At 50.1% G+C, this 20,463-nt stretch overlaps 3 protein-coding genes across 6 annotated transcripts; 1 reads left to right on the top strand and 2 right to left on the bottom strand.

Moving 5' to 3' along the window:
• The first annotated feature begins 153 nt into the window (after window positions 1–153).
• On the top strand, window positions 154–14,553 carry chd4a (chromodomain helicase DNA binding protein 4a). Of its 4 annotated transcripts, none has more exons than XM_058047236.1 (41): window positions 155–376; window positions 736–889; window positions 2,406–2,518; window positions 2,614–2,856; window positions 3,977–4,095; window positions 4,169–4,434; window positions 4,520–4,650; window positions 4,751–4,892; window positions 5,228–5,397; window positions 5,477–5,710; window positions 5,801–6,004; window positions 6,081–6,289; window positions 6,376–6,507; window positions 6,594–6,693; window positions 6,765–6,956; window positions 7,429–7,629; window positions 7,727–7,864; window positions 8,501–8,622; window positions 8,725–8,898; window positions 8,993–9,134; window positions 9,869–10,000; window positions 10,080–10,197; window positions 10,281–10,405; window positions 10,509–10,601; window positions 10,684–10,822; window positions 10,906–11,075; window positions 11,162–11,339; window positions 11,421–11,510; window positions 11,609–11,700; window positions 11,771–11,904; window positions 11,980–12,124; window positions 12,210–12,360; window positions 12,443–12,549; window positions 12,623–12,842; window positions 12,909–12,959; window positions 13,027–13,188; window positions 13,264–13,372; window positions 13,449–13,581; window positions 13,668–13,863; window positions 13,955–14,130; window positions 14,228–14,552. In XM_058047236.1, exons 2-41 carry the CDS (start codon window positions 832–834, stop codon window positions 14,240–14,242), a joined length of 5,826 nt encoding a protein of 1,941 aa, XP_057903219.1. In that variant the 5' UTR covers window positions 155–376; window positions 736–831; the 3' UTR covers window positions 14,243–14,552. The 4 variants fall into 4 exon arrangements, with proteins under 4 accessions (XP_057903217.1, XP_057903218.1, XP_057903219.1 ...); XM_058047237.1 differs by having other exon boundaries at window positions 5,231–5,397; XM_058047234.1 differs by having other exon boundaries at window positions 154–376; window positions 12,623–12,959; window positions 14,228–14,553.
• Window positions 14,554–14,618: 65 nt separating this feature from the next.
• LOC131101853 (vesicle-associated membrane protein 2-like) lies at window positions 14,619–16,652 on the bottom strand. Its single transcript, XM_058047238.1, has 5 exons — window positions 16,595–16,652; window positions 16,126–16,246; window positions 15,771–15,929; window positions 15,230–15,281; window positions 14,619–14,946 (listed from the first exon to the last, which is right to left on the bottom strand). Coding segments are annotated over exons 1-5 (351 nt in total). The 5' UTR covers window positions 16,597–16,652; the 3' UTR covers window positions 14,619–14,929.
• Window positions 16,653–16,839: 187 nt separating this feature from the next.
• LOC131101908 (glyceraldehyde-3-phosphate dehydrogenase-like) lies at window positions 16,840–19,488 on the bottom strand. The gene is made up of 12 exons (XM_058047314.1): window positions 19,445–19,488; window positions 19,338–19,373; window positions 18,653–18,752; window positions 18,447–18,556; window positions 18,280–18,370; window positions 18,095–18,210; window positions 17,950–18,031; window positions 17,721–17,872; window positions 17,571–17,649; window positions 17,407–17,490; window positions 17,252–17,349; window positions 16,840–17,070 (listed from the first exon to the last, which is right to left on the bottom strand). Exons 2-12 carry the CDS (start codon window positions 19,358–19,360, stop codon window positions 17,001–17,003), a joined length of 1,005 nt encoding a protein of 334 aa, XP_057903297.1. The 5' UTR covers window positions 19,361–19,373; window positions 19,445–19,488; the 3' UTR covers window positions 16,840–17,000.
• Between the last annotated feature and the right edge of the window lie 975 nt (window positions 19,489–20,463).

Consider the following 20,463-nt stretch of genomic DNA (forward strand, 5'->3'; position numbering starts at 1 on the left):
GGGGGTGCATGGAGGAATGGGGAAGAGACTGTCAGGAGAGGGAGGGGGTGAGTTGAATATTATGGTCTGTACGTTGCAAGGTAACTATGCAGAGTGGGGGAGGGGTGACCGAAGTGTGTGTATGTGTGTGGAGGGGGGGGGGGATATTATGGGATGCCTGGCCCCTGATCTCTTTGTGTGTGCGTGCGCGCGCGCGGGGCGTGTGTAGTGTGCGAGGTAGAAGAAGGCGACGACGTCGTGCGCACACGCCGCCTCAAAATCAAGCTAATATCCCGAAATTGACGAGTGGAACACCGTTACCTGGCCGAAGCAGCAGCCACCAAGTATTGATTGACTGACTGGAGGACCAAGACTGGACTTTTTCGAGCGGCAACTTGTGAGTACTTTTATGTGGTGTCGACTTGGGAGACACACGACGGTCGGCTGCCGGCTTGTCAGGGTTTCAATGAGCTTTGTTGTGCTTTGAGATATTTGGAGATGAGATGTTTGTTGAGTTAGCCTTAAATGTGACGCTCTGCTAGCTAATGCTAATGAGACAAACCTACAAATGCAAATGTTCCACACGGGACGGGATAAAGTTTCATTTATTGTCCTGTGTGCCGAGTGTTTGTGTGACTCTGCTTGAATGAGCTACAATTTCACTTCCGTTTTCTTTTTTTTGTTCTTGTGTCCCCTGCGGAATCCTGGCCGGCTCCTCGCTGCCAACCCGCACACCGCCTCTTGGACACACTCTAGACTGGGCAAAACTCTGGATTATTCTGTAAAGTAACTTTTTATTTAGTTAGCTAAACTGTTAGCTAACTGAATAGAAAAAAAGTTTTGCTGTCCACTATGTCTGGGAGCGAGGACGACAGAGATGATTATGGAGCGGAAGACCGGTTAATGCACGGTAAGGACGAGCTAAGTTGCTAATGTTGCTGCTGGCTGTATGCTAACGAGCAGATGTTTTGTCACATTCATATCAATCATGTTCACTTAGCGCCATGCTAACTAGCGAGCTAGCTGCTAACTACCGGCATGCTAACTCGAGCGATACAATACAATACTCCCTCTCGTTTGCGATGCTGATCAATCCTACCACAATCCGAACCGAAATGTCACTCGCAAACCACAAACGAACCCCGGACGTACAGCCGGTGCCTTGGTGTTAAGTCACGCCGACACACCGGCATGTTCCCGGGGCCTTACGCTGGTCGGCTACCGGGTTTTTTTACGCGTCGATGACAAGATGGAGGCAGCCAGTTAGCTTGGAAGCTGCCAATGACGTCCAGGAGAAGATCCCCTCCTCGTGGCTGGCGCCAAACGAAGGCAAAATAAAATGAAAAATATAAACAATACCTCGTAATGTGTATAAAAATACGAGTAAGTGATCTATTTCACGTCACATATTTCATACGAAATAAGAACCTTGACGTTTTGCTATTGTCGACGAACAACAAACAGCGACAACAAACAGTTAGCGCCGGCTGCTAAATATGCAAACATTTTGTTTGAATTAAAATAGGTAAGCGTTGTTGTTGCTGCCAACAAGGCACACAAAACGCAAATATTTAACCTTTTGGTGAAAACATTTTACTGTTGATGGTCACATTTGACAGTCTTATGCTAATTCCTAATTGAATTGGGAAGGGTCAAATGGAATGTGATAAATCATCATGAACATCGATTTGAAGAGTTGTATGTTTACATGCGCTAAAAAATAATGGTTGCATGAATGAATACATTTACACACTTCAGTCATTGCAACAGGAAGTCATCATGTCTGTCTAAATGTTGAGCCTGAATGATTGATGACTCCTTTGCAATAAATGTAAAGTTCTGCTGTTGTTCTTTTAAAAAGTAACTTAAATAACCAAAGGTAGTGATATTTTTACGACAGTACATAAACACTGCATGCATTCACAATTTTCATTTTTTTGACATTAAAAAAATGACTGAAACATAGTCAAAATGACTGTATCTTGGTCTTGGCCTGTCTGCCTGGCAGCTGACTCTTGTCCCGAGTGAGGGCAGTGGGAATGCAGAGTGCACCGTCCGACCAATGTCACTAAATGTGAGCGCACCCAACAGAAAGCTTAGTGAAGAACACCAGAACTGTTTGCTGAAGAAACACAGGCTTTTTGCAGTGTAACTAATCTGTACAGTCTGGCGCTGCACGCACCGGGGCTCGACCCACTACCACGCATCCAGCACTAGCCAGTGAGCCAAAAGCCCTAAGCTGTCAACTCACTGTCCAGTGCAGCTCCTGAGGCATCAGGGAGTGAGGACCACACAACATTATATGAACAGCCACGCTCGCTGGTGTCTATTACAGCAGCACACATCCACAAAGATTCCATGACGTTGCTTAATTGTCCGTGCATGTGCGACACGTCCTAATCCGGGATATCTCTGCTTGTCTTCAGATGATGAGGAAGAGGATATTTCAGAGAACGAGGCTCCGAAGGTGGTGAAGAAGAAGAAGAAGGCCAAGAAGAGCCGTGAGAGTAAAGGCAGCAAGCGGCGCTCGCGCAGAGAGGTACACATGACCGAATGTTCAGATGAAGGCGATGAAGCCCTGGTCAGTCGTTGAGCTCCCGTCAGTACAGACATCATTGCTCTCTTGCCTTCCAGGAACTTCCCATCAGCTCCCCAGAGCTCATGGATGTGGGCGGGGCTGACGAGGGTGACGACGGCGGGCCAGGCCAGCGCTCGGACAGCGAGGGCAGCGACTACATGCCGGGCCGCAAGAAGAAGAAGCGGGCCAGCAGCAGCAAGGAGAAGAAGCGCAGCAGTGCCGGTGCCGAACGCAGCTCATCTAAGAAGAAGGAGCCCGAGCCGGAAGAAGACGACGACGACGATGATGACGACTTCTCGGTGAGGAAAGCCTGTTGTTGTTGTTGAGCATCTGAATGGATGACTACTTGAACTTCTTGGTGTGTTTGTGTTGTGACTAATAGTTGGGAATGAGGCCTAGCAGCCCTGGTTGTGTGCTGTGCTTGAACTGTCCACTTCTGGCTCCCAGATAGCCGCTAACCCCAAATATTTGCTTGGAGAATATTTACCCAGGAGGATGCTGAGTGAATGTGGTGAATTTTACACTCCTGATGATTCATATTTTGGCTGTCCTGATGCAAAGAATTGTGCATCTCGTTTTGTGTTCACCAGTTTGAATGAATCCTATTGGCTGGAACCACAAACACAGTATTTCAGTTCCAGTCACTGTTGTGGGCTCTTCACGTTTAAGGGAGGAAATAAGTCATCATATTGTAAAAAGTGGTGGACACAATGTGTTTCAAGTCAGACTATATAATTCATGCTGAACTCGTCATTTTTTTATAGTGCTTTTAATAACCAAAATAATGTCATTGATTTGGGAATTTCCCAAAGAAGTTAAGCTGTGGCCTTTTGTCTTTGTCTCACCTGTCATGGAGGTCGGCCAGTCAGTGATGTGATATGAGCGGTGCTTAAACAAAGAGCTGCAGCAGCCAATAGGGGGCCTCCTACTTAATGACACTTACTCTGATGCTGGGGGTGGGGGGGGGGTTGCATGTGTGTCTGGGGTGTGTAATGCATACAGTATATGCAGTTTCCATGGCAACCCGTCTAGCGCCACACCGTGTTGTGTTCTTGACCCTTTTTTCTGTTTAGGGTAGAAAACCACGTTTTCATTCAGACGACAAACCGGGACTATAGATTTGGATCATTTTGCTTCTCTTCCTTCATGCGAGGAATGTGTTTTATGGTGGGAACATGCAACACTTGATTTTTCAGTTCTACCTCCTTGTCAGTGGCACACATGCTGACAGTCGGATTAGTTATTAATGCTTTGGTATCTGATGAAATGGTGTGAGTGTTTTTGTGAGATAAGGTCCACTGATCAGCTCATGGCCATCCTGAGCGACAGCAGCTGTCAATTGCAATAAACACGCTGACAGTGAAGAGAAATCTGTGACATTGTATTGCAAATGTATGTGATGGTTGTCGTTTCCCGCAGGAGCCGAAGTCATCCTCCCAGCTGCTGGATGACTGGGGCATGGAGGACATTGATCACGTCTTCTCGGAGGAGGACTACCGTTCTCTGACAAACTACAAGGCCTTCAGTCAGTTTGTCAGGTAGATGTTCACACATGACTTGCATTGGAAAATAACTGGCTATTTAGTCTAAATTACCTCAAATCTCCTGCAGGCCCCTCATCGCAGCCAAGAACCCCAAAATAGCAGTGTCCAAGATGATGATGGTTCTGGGTGCAAAGTGGCGGGAGTTCAGCACCAACAACCCTCTGAGGGGAGCCGCTGCCGCCAATGCCGCCCTGGCCACAGCGAATGTGCCAGCTGCCGTTGACAATATGGTGGCTGAGGCCGCCCCACCCCCTGCGGCCGCCCCAGCTCCGGTGGAGCCTCAGCAGCCCCCCGCGCCTCCTCTCCGCAAGGCGAAGACCAAGGAAGGCAAAGGTACAGCTCGTGTACTGGCCCGCAAGATAACGGCTGCTTCCTTTATCGTCACAATCTGACTGCAGCTTTCTGTTGGCTCATTTAGGCCCCAACGCTCGCAAAAAGTCTAAAGCTGCGTCAAAACCACAAGAGAAGAAGAACAACGCAAAGACCAAAAAGGTGGCTCCTCTGAAAATCAAACTGGGAGGCTTCAACAGCAAGAGGAAACGCTCGTCGGTACGAGCCATCATCTGTCACGCTTCTTGCCAAGTGGCAGCTGAGAAGTGTGTGGGAAAATGTTGTACACGCGCACTGATTTGGCTTCTCGTCTGTTCAGAGCGAGGAGGACGAGCCCGACGTGGACAGCGACTTTGAGGACGGCAGCATGAACAGCATCTCCGTCTCTGAAGGCTCCAACAGCCGCAGCAGCCGCAGCAAAAAGAAGCCTTCGTCCAAGGCCAAACCCAAGAGGAAGAAAGGTCATTGTCGTAAAGCCGCCTTCCCGCCAAGCGCTCCAGTTCACATGGTCCATACTATGCTTTGGAATGGACATTCAGTGTTACGACAGTGTAGGAAAGCCACACAGGAAAATGGAAGCCATCTTTCTTTTTGACCTGTGGCTTTTTGTTGTCTTCAGTATAAAATAATATGGAGTCAGGCTGCATTTATATACAAAGTACATGTACATATGGGACATGTGCAAGGCGACATCATATATCCTGGTTAAGGCAACACATGTGGAAAACTGTAAAGATGGCGCCTGCTAGAGGTAAACAGACTCATGGTCTAAGTGGCGTATCTGTGTGTTTCTCAGAAGCTGAGGACGGGGACGGCTATGAGACAGACCACCAGGACTACTGCGAGGTGTGTCAGCAGGGTGGCGAGATCATCCTGTGCGACACGTGTCCCAGAGCGTACCACATGGTCTGTCTGGACCCTGACATGGAGAAAGCTCCCGAGGGCACCTGGAGCTGCCCGCACTGCGTAAGTGATGTGCCGCCTTTACCTTTCTGCCTCCCCGCTCTGTGTAGGACAAACTAAACAGTCCTGACCCGGTCTACAGGAGAAAGAGGGCATCCAGTGGGAGGCAAGGGAGGAGGCCTCCGAAGGTGAGGACGACAACGGGGACGCCGGGGAGATGGAAGAAGATGACCATCACATGGAGTTCTGCAGGGTGTGTAAGGACGGAGGAGAGCTCCTCTGCTGCGACTCGTGCCCGTCGTCCTACCACATCCACTGCCTCAACCCGCCACTCCCTGAGATCCCCAATGGAGAATGGATCTGCCCCCGCTGCCTGGTGGGTTCCGTTCACACAGGAGGGGGCCACCATGTTACTTGTGACTCTAGCATTGCTTAACAACCCAAATATGATCTTTTCCCCCTCCAGTGTCCTCCCATGAAGGGTAAAGTCCAGAAGATCTTGACATGGCAGTGGGGTGAGCCTCCTCCCCCGACACCTGTGCCCCGCCCCCCAGACCTCCCAGCTGACGCGCCCGATCCCGCCCCGCTGGCAGGGCGGCCGGAGCGAGAGTTCTTTGCCAAATGGTCCAACATGTCGTACTGGCACTGCTCCTGGGTCACGGAACTTCAGGTGTGTGTGTTGAAACAACCTTCATGCACGCAGAATTGGCCATCATTAGATCTAACCTGCCGTCTGCCATCTCCAGCTGGAGCTCTACTGCCAGGTGATGGTTAGGAACTACCAGAGAAAGAACGACATGGATGAGCCGCCTCCCATCGACTTTGGAGACGGCGACGACGACAAGAGCGTCAAGAGGAAGAACAAGGACCCCATGTACGCACAGCTGGAGGAAAAGTACCTCCGCTTTGGAATAAAGATGGAATGGCTGATGATCCACCGCATCCTGAATCACAGGTCAGAACCAGCAAGACGAGCTCTTATCCAAAGTTCTTCACATGATGCAGTCTTTTATTTAAATGGATGCGTCGTGTCCCCTGCAGTGTGGACAGAAAGAACAACGTGCACTATCTGATCAAGTGGCGGGAGCTGCCATACGACCAGGCCACCTGGGAGGCGGACGACATGGACGTTCCCGAGTTTGACACATACAAGCTGCAGTATTGGAACCACAGGTACATGCAAAGACCGGGGGCGGGGGGGCTCGACTGGTGCTGTGACGCCGTCACTGTCAGATCACCAACGCCCACTTCTCTTCCAGGGAGCTGATGATGGGCGAGGACGGGAAACCTGGGAAGAAGATCAAGGTGAAAGGTCGTGTGAAGCGCCCTGACAGACCCCCAGAGAATCCCGTGGTTGATGTACGCCCACTTTGGCTTGTTCTGGTCTTGAACTTCAGCGTCATGTGGCTGACCAGTCTCTCCTTCACCAGCCCACCATCAAGTTTGAACGGCAGCCGGAGTACCTGGACAGCACGGGGGGAACGCTACACCCCTACCAGCTGGAAGGCCTCAACTGGCTGCGCTTCTCCTGGGCTCAGGGCACCGACACCATCTTGGCCGACGAGATGGGTTTGGGCAAGACGGTCCAGACCGCTGTCTTCCTCTACTCACTGTATAAAGAGGTGGGTTGCGTTGGGTTATTTGCAGGTAAAACCATAAAGTTGAACATTTTTGTAGTGTTTTTGTCTCCATGACAACAGAGGCCTCCAGTATGTGAAGGCCAAGTTTGTTGTAGCTGGCTGGCATTCTGCTGGCCTGCTGCCATCCAGCCATTTTGTGTGAAGCAGATGAAATTTGTCAACATTAAGAGTATTATGACTCGCATTGATGCCGTGTGAGACTGCTGCCACCCCAAGGTGGGGGGTGGAATTGCACCTCTTCACACAGCACGAGCAGATTGAAAGTTTTTTTTTGTTTCATCCTGGATTTTTTTTGTCTCGTCAACATTTAGTTTTTAAAAGACTTTTGTATGAAAATTACGCAGGCAAATATTATTGGATGTTTTTGTCAGTCAGCCACACTAATTTATCGCTTTCATTGTTGTCTGTGGACATGTATGTTTTTATACAAGTATGGACCTCTCTGCACACACAGGGTCACTCCAAGGGTCCCTTCCTGGTCAGCGCGCCGCTCTCCACCATCATCAACTGGGAGAGAGAGTTTGAGATGTGGGCGCCAGACATGTACGTGGTGACGTATGTAGGAGACAAGGACAGCAGGGCCGTCATCAGAGAGAACGAGTTCTCCTTTGAGGACAATGCCATCCGAGGAGGGAAGAAAGCCTCTAAGATGAAGGTGGGAGCAGATGGTGGCTAACGCCAGGTGGTGAGAATATGATTGGCTGATCTTTTGATTAAAAATAAAATGTATATTTCCCCCCACACACAAACAGAAAGACTCTTCAATAAAGTTTCACGTCCTGCTGACATCTTACGAGCTAATTACCATCGACATGGCCATCCTGGGCTCAATTGACTGGGCATGTTTGGTGGTGGATGAGGCCCATAGGCTGAAAAACAACCAGTCCAAGGTGCTGACACACACACACACACACACACACACACACACACACACTACCAGTTTACTGAACACATTCTATTTTCATGTCATTATATAATTGTGTGCCAATTATTTTTGCCCATCATCCACAATCTTTGAGATATGAACGCATGTCTCTCTTCTGTGCGTTGAGCTGAGAATGCATGTCGTGGGATGCAACTATTCTGCCTATAAAGCCTTCTGAAAAACCTCTTCAAAAAACGCCAGCAATGCTCCATTTAACATGTCTTATGTATTGTTATGCCCAAGAACTACTATACCGGCGTGGTGACACCACGGCAGCTAGCTACTAGCCAGCTAGCAACCGTCATGAATGTGCATGTTACTATATGCTCATGGCATGGATATAAAACCATGAAACCTCTGTTGGAGGTTTTTGGAGGTGTTTTAGTAGTGGACTTTCTTGGCGGAATAGGTGTCTCATTGCGTGCATTAATTAGCTGCTTGCCTTTTGCTGTTTATACGTTTAGAATGCACAGAAAAGAGAGACGGGTGTTCATGTCTCACACAAGGATTGTGGATGATGGGCAAAAAACGGTGCACTTTATTTTCTCATTCTTGTCTGACCTTGTGATGGGGAAATTAAGTCAATGTTTGTTTGCTGCAGTTTTTCCGGGTCTTGAACAACTACCCACTGCAACACAAGCTGCTGCTCACCGGAACGCCCCTGCAAAATAACTTGGAGGAACTTTTCCATCTGCTGAACTTTCTCACGCCAGAGAGGTTCAGGTAGGCCGAACTTTGTTTTGTCGCTCCTGAGGTTGAGGCCGTCTTGTCACTCCAGCTATTATTGTGACTTATTCATGTGACTAAGTGAATTTTTGTGTTTAGCAACCTGGATGGCTTCCTGGAGGAATTTGCAGACATTGCCAAAGAGGACCAGATCAAGAAGCTGCACGACATGTTGGGCCCACACATGCTCAGGAGGCTGAAGGCCGACGTCTTTAAGCACATGCCCTCCAAGACGGAGCTCATCGTCAGGGTGGAGCTCAGCCCCCTTCAAAAGTGAGTTGTCTGCGCTGCGGTGTGAGATGTGTTGAAGTTTGGCCTTTGCTCAGATAGGATGGAACATCCTTCTAAAATTGTCGTCCGTCTCCAGGAAATATTACAAATTCATCCTGACCAAGAACTTTGAAGCTCTGAACACGAAAGGAGGAGGCAACCAGGTTTCGCTGCTAAACGTTGTCATGGACCTCAAGAAATGCTGCAACCACCCCTTCCTCTTCCCCGGCGCTGCAATGGTATGGACCCATCACGGTGTTGGAGAGAGCCGATGAGCAGGAATCATACTGATATTGCAGCTTCGAGTATTGGCTGATACCAATATTAGTCCAATCTGATATCAACACGGATCATAGATGCTACTACTTCTGATGTGATACCAGTGATATCCTAAAATTAAGGCTGGTATCGGCAATACCAATAATTTGCAAGTTCACCTAATATGACCTACAGTATATGTCCATTTCTTTTCATATTGTAGCCAAAAGGAAAATAAGTCAAATAAAACCATTAAAATAAATCATTAAGAATGAAAAATTCAAAATGGAAAAACATTACCTTGTGATATTATCTATTAATTGTTTTGTAGTGTGGAATGATAGAAAAGGTTTGCTCAAGGTTTCTTAGCGGGACTGTCATATTTTGTGCTGCTGCTTTGACTGTCCCATGGGGTTGGTTGTGTGGCACTCCGCCATCATGCCGCTTTTGGACCTAGCAAGGAGTCCTGCCACACGCTTTATTGCCTCACGGCCGACCTTGGTCCTGCCCCATGCTACTTTGTTAGCACTATTGTGATCGAGTAGGATTTGCACGCTGGATCTGGCGTGGAGGGGTCTGGAATGGACTGCTTGTGTTATACTTGCTTAATGTCGTAGATGTTGGATGCAGGCACCCCTAATAAAAATTAATGACTTTTTGTGGAACGATCTACAATTGGAAGGTGTCTAATGTCATGAAACTCAACTCTTAACAGGAGGCTCCAAAGCTGCCTAACGGCATGTACGAAGGCAACTCCCTGGTTAAGTCTGCTGGGAAACTGATGTTGCTGCAGAAGATGATGAGGAAGCTGAAGGACGGTGGACACAGGGTGCTTATCTTCTCTCAGGTAAGACACGGCACTCGGACACCGCTTTCACAGCCCAGCACTGGCCACTCAGCAGCCACTCGCCATGTTGCCCCCACAGATGACAAAGATGTTGGACCTGCTGGAGGACTTCCTCGAGAACGAGGGCTACAAGTACGAGCGTATCGACGGCAGCATCACAGGAGGGATGAGGCAAGAGGCCATTGATCGCTTCAACGGTAAGCAGCCTTCTGGTTTCTTTTTTTTATAAGACACGACCACTTCATGCAGATGATTGACATCATGTCATTGAACCGCTCAGCTCCCGGCGCTCAGCAGTTTGCCTTTCTGCTGTCGACGAGGGCCGGAGGTCTGGGCATCAACTTGGCCACCGCCGACACTGTCTTCATCTACGACTCTGACTGGAATCCTCATAATGACATCCAAGTACGCCTTCTCTACACTTAGCAGCTGACTTTTTCTTCTAACTGGAGAGCTCATTTTGTCTCTCCCCCCCCCCCCCCCCCCCCCCCCCCCCCCATGATTGCAGGCCTTCAGCAGAGCACATAGAATCGGACAGAACAAGAAGGTGATGATCTACCGCTTCGTCACCAAGGCCTCGGTGGAGGAGAGGATTACTCAGGTAAAGAGGAGCACCAAAGTGCTCACCTCATTCCCCACCAGGCCTGCTAATCTCACAACTCCACGCCTGCCCCATCCGTCAGGTCGCAAAGAAAAAGATGATGCTGACCCACCTGGTCGTCCGACCTGGCCTAGGATCTAAAACGGGCTCCATGTCGAAGCAGGAACTGGACGACATTCTCAAGTTTGGAACAGAAGAGCTCTTCAAAGACGAGGGAGAGGGTGAGCCTCCTTTGCCAGTGAAGGTTTTGTTTTTTTTAAACAGACGAGCGTGCAGTGTGACATTACCCCCCCACTGTGCTCAGGTGAGAACAAGGAGGAGGACAGCAGCGTCATCCACTATGACGACAAGGCCATCGAACGATTGCTGGACAGAAACCAGGACGCCACAGACGACACGGAGTTGCAGAGCATGAACGAGTACCTGAGCTCCTTCAAGGTGGCGCAGTATGTGGTCAAGGACGAGGATGAGGAGGTAAGCGCGCGCACACACACACACACACACACACACATATACGAGCGTGCCTGCTGTTTACCACTTCTCCTGTCTTTCCTGCTCAGGAGGAGGAGGTGCAGCGTGAGATCATCAAGCAGGAGGAAAGTGTGGACCCCGACTACTGGGAGAAACTCTTGCGTCACCATTACGAGCAACAGCAGGAGGACTTGGCTCGCAACCTGGGCAAGGGCAAGCGCATTCGCAAGCAGGTCAACTACAACGACGGCTCGCAGGAAGACAGAGGTGAGACTTCAACCTCAATGTGTTCGTTTTTTTTTTTTAAGTAAGTATTCCACTCATTCACTCGTTATTTGCATCTTGCAGCCGATTGGCAGGATGACCAGTCTGATGGCCAATCGGATTACTCCGTGGCCTCAGAGGAGGGCGATGAGGACTTTGACGAGCGAACTGAAGGTAATGTCGTTATTTTGTGGAAAGCTCTTCCTTCCTAACAAAGGAAACCACCCTGGTGGAGGTAATGACGTCTCACCGTGTCTGTCTGTCGCCTGCAGCCAATTCACGGAGGCCAAACAGGAAGGGCCTGAGGAACGAACGCGACAAGCCGCTGCCCCCCCTGCTGGCCAGGGTGGGAGGCAACATCGAGGTAGGCCGACACTCATTCCCACTGTGCTGCGTTTAATGCTAATTAAGTACTAACGCGAGGTGTTGCACAGGTGCTGGGTTTCAACTCCCGGCAGAGGAAGGCCTTCCTGAACGCAGTGATGCGTTACGGCATGCCCCCCCAAGACGCTTTCACCACCCAGTGGTTGGTCCGGGACCTCCGAGGCAAATCTGAGAAAGAGTTCAAGTGAGAGGCTGCTTTTTGTTGAAATGATTAGCTGAAACGCATCCATGCTTGAATCGTCCTGGGTGTCCCCGTCAGGGCGTACGTGTCTCTGTTCATGCGTCACCTTTGCGAGCCTGGAGCCGACGGAGCAGAGACCTTTGCCGACGGTGTTCCCAGGGAAGGGTTGTCACGGCAACACGTACTAACCCGCATCGGCGTCATGTCGCTCATCCGCAAGAAGGTAACGTGCCGACTATGCTGGCAGGCGGAGACCGAGGCGCTCCTGAAAGTTTGTCTTGGTGACGCTTTGTCCCATCGTCCTTCAGGTTCAGGAGTTCGAACACGTCAATGGCCAGTGGTCCATGCCGTGGATGGCCGAGCTGGAGGAGAACAAGCGAGCTGCTCAGCCCGAATCGCCGGGGAAAACGCCATCCACGGGAACGCCTGCTGACACCCAGCCCAACACGCCTGCTCCAGGTAACGCACGCTCATGGATAACGGTCATACATCTCGCATGTGTTCACTTCCTGTCTAACACCATGCCAAAATCATTCTTCAGCGGACGAGTCAAAGAGCGACGAGGCCGTCAAAGATGGAGAGAGGGACATGAAGAAAGATGGCGACACGGACAAGAACGGCAAAGATCCCACAAAAGCCGCCAATGAGGTGACTACGCCAAGGCGATGACTCTGAGACTGAAAAGTCCGTACTGGATCACTGATTGAATTTCTTCTTGCAGGTGATCTCCATCCCAGACGACGACGAGAAAAGTCCATCAGAGGAGAAGAAGAACGGGGAGGAGCCCATGGAGGTGGAGAAGGCAACCAATGGAGAGGCAGAGAGCGGGAAGGACGGTGAGAGCGAAAAGAAGAGTCCAGATGGTGGAGACGACTCGGCGTCTCCCTCAGAGGCCAAGAGTGAGGGGGCGGAGTCTAAGAGCCAAGACTCTGAAGTTAAAGGTAAACGCACACGTGTGTATTTAAGTCAGAAAATGTGTGCTAAATCTTCTCCGTCATTGCTTCTAGAAGACAAGACAGAGAAGATGGACACGGCGCCGCCCACGGACGATAAGAAAGGTACCGTTTCAATTGTTCTTGTGTGGTGTGGTCCGGTGCTGAACTCTGGGCCCCTCCCACCCTGTAGATGCAAAGGAAGAAAAGGAGGCTCCAAGGTCGGAGGAGGCCACAAAGCTGCAGAATGGCGACAGTGGCAAGGAGAGCGGAGCGTCAGTCAGCGCTGCCACCGAGGAGAAGAAGAAAACAAAGACCCGCTTCATGTTTAACATCGCTGACGGAGGATTCACAGGTACGCACACACACACACACACACACACACCCAACAAAAGTATGTTATGTTATAAATAACATTCTGTCTTGTCAGAGCTCCACTCCTTATGGCAAAACGAGGAGCGGGCTGCCACGGTTACCAAGAAAACAAATGAGATCTGGCATCGTCGCCATGACTACTGGCTGCTGGCCGGCATCATTCAGTATCCTTTTCCTCACATGTTTGGAACACCATGAGGTGTGTTCTTGTGGTTGTCGACCTTGACCAGCACCCTCAAGACACGGTTACGCTCGCTGGCAGGACATCCAGAACGACGTGAAGTTCGCCATCCTCAACGAGCCTTTTAAAGGAGAGATGAATCGAGGAAACTTCCTGGAAATCAAGAACAAGTTCCTGGCCAGGAGGTTCAAGGTGCGACGCAGGCTTGGATGCTCAATAAAATAGGGACACATGTTGGCTAGTGTAGTTTGTGTAATGTAATGTGTGTGTGTGTGTAGCTCTTAGAGCAGGCGCTGGTGATCGAGGAGCAGCTGCGCCGCGCCGCCTACCTCAACATGTCTGAGGACCCCTCCCACCCCTCCATGGCCCTCAACACCCGCTTCAGCGAGGTGGAGTGTTTGGCCGAGTCCCACCAGCACCTCAGCAAGGAGTCCATGTCGGGCAATAAGCCGGCCAACGCCGTCCTGCACAAAGGTCAGTGGCGTGCTGACGCCGTCATCGTGGCAAAGATGGAGAACAGAGTTTGTCAATAAAGGTGTCCTGTTGTCACCACGATGCTCCGCAGTGCTGAAGCAGCTGGAGGAGCTGCTGAGCGACATGAAGGCGGACGTCACACGCCTCCCGGCAACCATCGCACGGATACCACCGGTCGCCGTGCGCCTCCAGATGTCCGAGAGGAACATCCTGAGCCGCCTGGCGAGCCGAGGACCCGAGACCCAGACACAGGCACAGACGCAACAGGTATGGACGTTTACTTGCCAGCGCTCCACTCTGATTGGCTCTAATGGCGTGTAAGTTGTAACAATTTTGTTTTCTTTCACCCCCGCCCCACCCCCAGATGTCACAGCAGTAGACTGAAGCTCTGCTCTTTACCTCGAAACCCCCCACACCCCCACCTCACCTCGACATTCCTGATTGGAGCACATGCCAACGGACATTGTGCCCAAGCTTGAAGCCACGCCCAACTTGCCCCTTGTACACCCCTCAAAAAACAGACTCTAACTTTTGTGGAAGACGGAATTCCTTCCTGACTCCGTGTTTGAGGCCGTGGACAGAAAAGCTATTTTATTTTTTTCCTCTCTTTTTTCAACTTCTGTATTAATATTATTGATATAATGTTATTATGATGGTTTTTTGGGACCTAAATAAAAAAAATAAAATAAACTAAATGTTTATGATAGTCTGAGGTATGCCACTATGCAAACACAATAGATGTTCTTTAACAGCTTTTTAAACATGTTTTATTGATAATACAATCACAATATTCACTTTAAGCCTCAATTTAAAGTGACAACAAACATTTACTAGCAGTAACTTAACTGTCCACAAGGGGGCAGCTTTTTCAGAAGACATGAGGATATGATTGGACAAGGCAGGGCACATTTGAAATGCAAATATTTTGGTTGTGTATGCAGTTACCACATGAATACTTAAACACAGAGGTCGGCGTTAGCCAGCAGCCATAGCAAAGTGTGAGGAAGGCGTCCGTGACGAGCAGGAAGCACGTGAGGGCAGACGAGGGGGGGGGCCCAAGTTTGACTTAGTAGAAGAAATACACTGAGGATGCAGAGTAGAGACCAATAATTACTTTGTAGGTTAAACATGTGACTGAAAGGTCCTCTTAATGCAGGAAGTCAGAAGCACAGGATGACCAATCACATCTTAGAAGGGGAGGAGCTTGAGGCTTTTTGAAGTGTCCTCAAGTGTCCGCAAATTGGGACAGAGCCCTGTTTTGGTAGCTAAAGGGTGCAAAGGTGTGGACTTCCTGACATTAAATGAACCAATCAGATGTGTGTATGATATTTAATATTCAAAAGAAAAACACTAAAGTGCCACTCACAGAAGATGACGCCAAAGAATATGACGCCTACAATCGCCATGATGATCATCATCTGGAAGGGAAGAAAACGTCAATAGCGTGCTAGCATACTAACGTGCTAAATAATCTGTTGACAAATGGGGAGGGGTTGTGCTTGAGCAAGATTAAGAAGAGGTGAGAGAGGACTGATGGCGAGTATAACATTATAGATATGTGTGTGTTATGTCCCGACCGCCTGAAGATGTTTTGTTAATTTAAAGATGGAGTCTATGGCCGCAAGAAACCATTGGCGTTGATGTTTGTGTGACATCACATCACAGCTGGCTGCCTAATCCTCACAATAATCCAGATTGGCATTTCTGACTTCCTGCTCACTGTCAGTCATCCTGTGATGTGATCCGCCCCCCTCCTGTGCTGATTGGGCGATCAGTGGTTAGGAAAGCAGCCAGCCTTGTGGGCGGAGCTTACTGACATGGGGGGATGATCAGGACAGTTTGAGCTGCATACTCTCCATATTTACATATAAGTACAGATATACTACATAAACTATATGTACACTCACCTTGCAGTTTTTCCACCAGTACTTGTTTTTGAGCTTGGCGGCGCTGCTTTCAAACTGCGAGGCTCCGGCCTGCAGGGCATCAGCACGGTCATCCAGCTCAGACAGCTTCTGGTCCCTCTCCAGGACTTTGTCCACGTTCACACGCATAATGTCCACGACCTAGAGTCCACCACAGGGACCTTTTTGGTCAAAAGGCTCTTTGTCACCCACGAGGAGCTAGCTAGCGCAGAGTTCATTGAGCTAATTCTGCCACTAGATGGCAGCAGCTTCATAGTTGCTCATTACGCCTCTACAGGTAGATAGCGGCATTGCAAGCGAGGGCTAGCTTAATTTAGCAGCGTTAACTATTACTCACCTCGTCCACCTGCGCCTGCGTTTGCTGAAGTCGCCTGTTACTGGTCAGGTTGGGGGCCGCCGCCGGGGGGCCCCCTTCAGAGTCGGGGACTCCCGGGGTGCCTGCTGCATCTGGAGTAGACCTTTGGGGAGGGGGGGCGGAACAGAGGGGGTGTGGGCATGTCCACTCAACGAAGTCTGCTTCGAAAGTTACTCGACCGCCATCATCATACTTCTGACGTTCGCTTCTCAGGTACACTTCCACGCACACACGCACTCACATTCACTTTATAAACAATATTATATATCATAATATATATAGTATTAAACTGTTCGACGTTTTCTATAACAATGAAGACGAAAATTGAGCGCCAGTTTTCACGCCAATCACCTGCGCGTGCGCATTAACTTTACAAAAAACAAAAGTAGTTTATTTGTTGTTTTTTTAATTTGTTTTATACGTTGGAATATGTAAATGATGACATACTCACATCTCAGCGGCACGACGATGGAGATAATCCCGAGTGGACAGCGAGGGGAGGGGGCGAGGGTGGTGGGGGGGATTTAAAGAGACTGACTGTAACGCTACTACACATGCGCAGACTCACACACACACACACGATTGTCCATGGGTCATATTTACTGCTTACTGCTCCTTTATATAAGATGGTACAATTAACATATTTAATAATTTCTCCTTTTAAATGACATAATAGTCAGCACACAGGTAGACATTTATCAGTTTATTTATGAATAAAATGAAAGTCAGTAAAACTAGTACATGCGTTCTAATGAAGTGGCCACAGGAGGATAAACTGCCACTAGGATACCAGTTATTGACATCATGTGACCGGCGACGTAAACATGACGATTCATTAGCATGTCATGATGATGTCTTCACTCCTTGGTGAACATGTGTTGGACCAGGTCGCACACGCGGTGGCTGTAGCCAAACTCGTTGTCGTACCTGCAAGCAGGAAGTGATGTCAGGTTTAGGGGCGTGGCCACAGCATCAGCAGGCATGCATTAATACAATAAGCGTTCAGCTTAACACAGCTTTAACTTGGAAAATCATCATGGGGTGCACAAAGTGTGGCCTGGGGGCTATTTGTAGCCCACAGCATGTTTTGTTTTGTTTTTAAACTCACCAGGACACCAACTTGACAAAGTTGTCGTTGAGGGCGATGCCGGCACCGGCGTCAAAGATGGAGGAGCGTGGGTCGCTGTTGAAGTCCGTGGACACCACCTGCAGACACACCACATGAATTTCTGCTGCCTCCATATGTGACATGGAATGCGTCACCTGGTCTTCCGTGTATCCCAGAATTCCTTTCATGGGACCTTCTGCAGCTGCTTTGACCACCTTCTTGATGTCGTCATACTTAGCCTGGCGGACACAAGGACTCGGGATGATTGACAGCAGCCACATGACCCCCTTCACAGTCTTTGCGGGCATACTGTACTTACGGGCTTCTCCAGGCGCACGGTCAGGTCAACGACGGACACGTTGGGGGTAGGGACACGGAAGGCCATGCCGGTCAGCTTCCTGTAAGGGAGGAAGTGACAAGCTCATTTAGCCACGCCCCTCTTACAGCAGACAGGATGTTAAAGGCGTACCCGTTCAGCTCGGGGACGACCTTGCCCACGGCCTTGGCGGCACCGGTGGAGGCAGGGATGATGTTCTGGGAGGCGCCGCGTCCGTCCCGCCACAGCTTCCCGGAGGGACCATCCACCGTCTTCTGCGTGGCAGTGATGGCGTGTACGGTGCTCTACAGGGGGTGGAGCCAAGAGGGTTATTGTCAGCCCCTGACGTCATTTGTGTTTGCAAAGACAGACGCATCGTTACCATCAGACCCTCAACAATGCCGAAGTTGTCGTTGATGACCTTGGCGAGCGGCGCCAGGCAGTTGGTGGTGCAGGAAGCGTTGCTATGGAAACACGTTTCATGAGCATCCTAACACCAACGCCACGCTGGAGGTCACGTGACTCACCTGACCACCTGCATGGAGTTGTCGTACTTCTCGTGGTTGACGCCCATGACGAACATGGGTGCGTCAGCACTGGGGGCGGAGATCACCACCCTCTTGGCCCCGCCCTTCAGGTGAGCCTGGTGGGGGACAGGACAGAGGTCAAGGGTGAAGTATGGGGGACGGGGAGGGACGACAGCAGCACCTACCGAGGCCTTCTCGATGGTGGTGAAGACACCTGTGGACTCCACCACGTAGTCCACACCGGCATCGCTCCATTTAATATTGGTGGGATCCCTCCTGCACAGTTTGGGGGGGGGGGGGGGGGGTCACAAGGTGTCCTGACAACAAAGAAAGCGCCGGGAAGAGGACGTACTCGTGGAAGACGGTGATGTGCATGCTGCCGATGACCAGCTTGCCGCCCTCCGCCCTCACCTCGCCGTGCTTCCAGACGCCGTGCGTGGAGTCGTACTTGAACATGTACACCTGTGAGAGGGTGAGGGTGAGGGGGGGGGGGGGTGGTGTGTACATCGTCAACGCCATGTTAGCCGCTATAGCCGGTCGCCACTTGACGCCTCTCACCATGTAGTCCAGATCGATGAAGGGGTCGTTGATGGCTGCCACTTCCACTTTGCCTCCTGTGGCGGCCGCCCGTGTCACCAGGCGCCCGATACGCCCAAATCTGACCACAAGATGGAAGACTAATGAGTTATTATTGTTATTATGGCTATTGTAATTATCATTATCAGTACTATGGGCTTCTTGAAGCTGCAGTTTCCCCATTCCACCAGCAGATGGAGCTACAGGCCACAATGAGAAGCTTCACTGTTTGCACCAAATATGGCTGCTGGGTCACACCAGCTAAAACATGGTAGTCGATAGAGGGGTCATAGAAGCTTTAATGGCTCATTGTGTTCAGTAAGTGAGGGGGCGGAGCTTGTTCGGACCGCAGTGACCCGGTGGCAAGGTTACAGGTATAAAAATAGAACAAAAGGAATGTAACGGCTGACATAGCAGCCTGATGCTGACTGACAACATAACCAGAGAATAGACGGGTCCGCTACAGTCAAAGCATCGGGGGACGTCCTCAAGGTCAGTGTGACATTGAGGCCTAGTGATGAAAGTGGACCACCTGAATCCAGAACTTTATTTTTGGCTCAGTCAACTCTTGAGACAACTTTGACTCCAGGAAATAGACATGTCCTAAACCCACTGGGACGTAAGATTTCAGTCAAAAGTTTAGCCCAAACGGATGGGAGGGACTCACCCGTTGATGCCGATCTTCACCATGATGACGTTTGCTCTACAGAAACAAAGACGTTAATGAAGATGTTTGTCCAAGAAACAAACTACTCCACAAAAAGTTAAAGTCACCTGGTCCTCTGATGGTCCTCGCTGGGGGGCAGCTGTCAATGCAGGGACGAGCATGAGGGGGGGGGCGAGTGTTATTTATGGCGCGAGCAGGCCGGGGGCACGCCCCCCTCATCCTATTGGATAAGGGTCATGTGACTGTCAGGCAAAAAGTTGGTGCGTGACAGATTTACACTTACCTAAAATCTGCTATTTTAGTGTACTTTAGCGCCATACTATATACCCATCAATCAATCAATAATCAATCTATATATCTACAATAGGACAATGTCATCACGCCCCTCCAGATCACACTGTGGTTGCCACCATAGGCAGTGAAGTCTCCCAGTAGAGCTATGGAGTCACCAGTGGGGACACTCTCCAGAACTCCCATGATGGACTCCAACAAGGGTGGGGCACTCTGAGCTGCCGTTTGGTGCATATACACTCAAGCGACCACCAGGACCTTTTCCAGGGAAGTAACGCCCTCATTGGGCGTGGATGGCTCCAGCATGCAGGTACCACGCCGACTGGATCAACAACGGTGGGCTTCTCCAGTGGCATCACCATCCCGTGACTTCCAGAGTTTACCGGGGCGGTTCGCAGCTGAGTGTGAAGCTTCTGGGATGAGCCTCGGTACCTCCATATCTGGGGCCATGGTTCTCAGCTGGAAGAAGGTGGACTGGGCTTTCCCCAGGTGAGGAGTTCAAGTATACTGGGATCTTGTGATCTTGTTCACGAGTGGAGGAGGACTGTAGAGTGAGATCGACAGACGAATCTGCAGTTATGCGGTCGCTACCATCAAGGTGTGGAGTGCTGCCTGCCATGTGGCAGCCAACCGAGTTGGGGGCCCACAAACCTCTGTGCCCCCTGTTAATTTTTCCCAAGGGCACCAAGAGACTCTTGGTCGGAAGGCAAAACTCTCGATTTATCAGTCGATCTGCGATTTGGGTGGTGACCAAAGGAGGAGACCCAAGTTGGACTCACCCGAACCCCGGGCTTTTTTTTTTTGGTTCCCCTGGTGGAACTGAAAAAGGTGGCCG

Source organism: Doryrhamphus excisus, chromosome 14 (genome assembly GCF_030265055.1).
Source record: "Doryrhamphus excisus isolate RoL2022-K1 chromosome 14, RoL_Dexc_1.0, whole genome shotgun sequence".
In the NCBI taxonomy this organism is placed as follows: Eukaryota; Metazoa; Chordata; class Actinopteri; order Syngnathiformes; family Syngnathidae; genus Doryrhamphus; species Doryrhamphus excisus.